Source organism: Chaetura pelagica, unplaced genomic scaffold, assembly GCF_000747805.2.
Source record: "Chaetura pelagica isolate M959 unplaced genomic scaffold, ChaPel_1.0 scaffold587, whole genome shotgun sequence".
Lineage (NCBI taxonomy): Eukaryota > Metazoa > Chordata > Aves > Apodiformes > Apodidae > Chaetura > Chaetura pelagica.
The window spans coordinates 503,790-505,646 of NW_009953909.1; the positions used below are offsets into that span (position 1 = coordinate 503,790).

The 1,857-nt window shown below is 61.3% G+C and overlaps 1 protein-coding gene across 1 annotated transcript in view; it reads left to right on the plus strand.

Moving 5' to 3' along the window:
* The first annotated feature begins 17 nt into the window (after nt 1-17).
* The window catches only part of SIRT3 (sirtuin 3), a 3,695-nt gene continuing 1,855 nt past the window's right edge, over nt 18-1,857 (plus strand). The window contains exons 1-4 of the mRNA XM_010001455.1: nt 18-121; nt 810-1,042; nt 1,185-1,285; nt 1,483-1,644. Coding sequence (XP_009999757.1) covers nt 39-121; nt 810-1,042; nt 1,185-1,285; nt 1,483-1,644 — 579 coding nt within the window. The 5' untranslated portion in view covers nt 18-38. The remainder of the gene's footprint in view (nt 122-809; nt 1,043-1,184; nt 1,286-1,482; nt 1,645-1,857) is intronic.

The window sequence follows — 1,857 nt, forward strand, 5'->3', positions numbered from 1 at the left end:
CGGGCGGGGAGCGGCTCACCCTGCAGGACGTGGCAGGGATGATCCGGAGCAGGGAGTGTCGGCGGGTGGTGGTGATGGCTGGAGCAGGGATCAGCACCCCCAGCGGCATCCCGGATTTCAGGTGAGGCCTCCAGGTCCCTGCTCTCTCTTTGCAGTGCTGGGAGGGCCACGATGTTCAGCTGAGGTGAACTAGTGCTCGCTGCTCCTCTCATTTGGTGTGCCAGGCTGGGGAGGGCACAGGAGTGTCCCTGCCCACTGACCCTCCTTCTCCAGCTAGAGGCAGGCTGAGATCAGCTGTTGGACTTTGGGCCGTTTATGGAATCATGGAATGGTTTGGGTTAGAAGGCACCTTAAAGTTCATCCAGTCCCACCCCTGCCACGGGCAGGGACACCTCCCACCAGCCCAGGCTGCTCCAAGCCCCATCCAACCTGCCCTTCAACACTGCCAGGGATGGGGCAGCCACAGCTTCAGGGTTAAGTGACTGTCCCCAGTGCACCACCTTGGTCACCAGAGAAAGCCAGCGTGGCTGACATGGGCTCGAGAGGCCCTCAGGGTGCAGCAGGGTGGCCCTTCCCCTCCTCTAACCGTGGGCACAGCTCTGCAGCTGGGACCTGGTGGGGTGGCCCAGAGCAGGGGCACAAGGCAGGTCCTCCCTATGCACAGCGGTGCTTTCAGCTGCTCTCTTGGCACACAAGGGGCAGCACAGAGCAGCCAGGGGGAACCCAGGGGCTGGTGTCTGCCCTCCCCCTGTGGGGGGTGGCAGCTCTTCCTGCATTCCAGCTGCCAGCCCTCTCTCCCCACTCTGCAGGTCCCCGGGGAGCGGCCTCTACAGCAACCTGGAGCAGTACAACATCCCCTACCCAGAAGCCATCTTCGAGCTGACCTACTTCTTCATTAACCCCAAGCCCTTCTTCACTCTGGCCAAGGAGCTCTACCCTGGCAACTACAGACCCAACTATGCCCACTACTTCCTCAGGCTCCTGCACGACAAGGGGCTCCTCCTGCGCCTCTACACCCAGAACATCGACGGGCTGGAGAGAGGTGAGGCTTCCCTCCCTCAGCAACAGAGTGCTGGGAAGAGCTGAGGGCGAGGAGCAGGACTGCAGAGACACCTGGTGAGGGAGGAGTTCCTGGTTCAGTCTCCTCACGCTGAGCTGGCCCTCTGCCCCGTGCTGTGCTGCAGTTGCTGGGATCCCTCCTGACAAGCTGGTGGAAGCCCACGGCACCTTTGCCACTGCCACGTGTACCGTCTGCCGAAGGAACTTCCCAGGAGAGGACTTCAGGGTGAGTGGTCACAGCAAGGCATGGATGTGGAAATTAACACCAGGAGAACCTGTTGTGGGGCTGTTACTTCACCCTCAGGGCCAAGAGGTTTTCTCATAGAGGACTGGGTGTTGCTGTGAGGCTGTGTTGTGGTTCTGGCCCTGCTTGTGCAGGTACAGGCAGCCCCGTGACAGGTGGTGTTGGCTGCTCTTGCTCAGGGGGACGTCCTGGCAGAGAAGGTCCCTCGCTGTCCTGTCTGCACTGGAGTGGTCAAGCCTGACATTGTGTTCTTTGGTGAGGAGCTCCCACAGCGCTTCCTCCTCCACCTGACAGACTTCCCCAGGGCAGACCTGCTCTTCGTCATCGGGACGTCCCTGGAGGTCTGGGAATAGGAAACCCCACCAAGAGGAGAACAAGGCACAGGGGAAACGGGGGCTGAGGGGGCTCAGGAGGAAGGGGGGGGTTAGAGAAGAAGGCAAGACACTGGGTTACTGAGGTAACATTTGGGGTGGCAGGGCAAGAGCTCGGGTGCATGCACTGAGCGTTTGCTCCTGGTGGAGCCCTGGAGGGCAGGAGCCCTGTGGCAGCTGAGG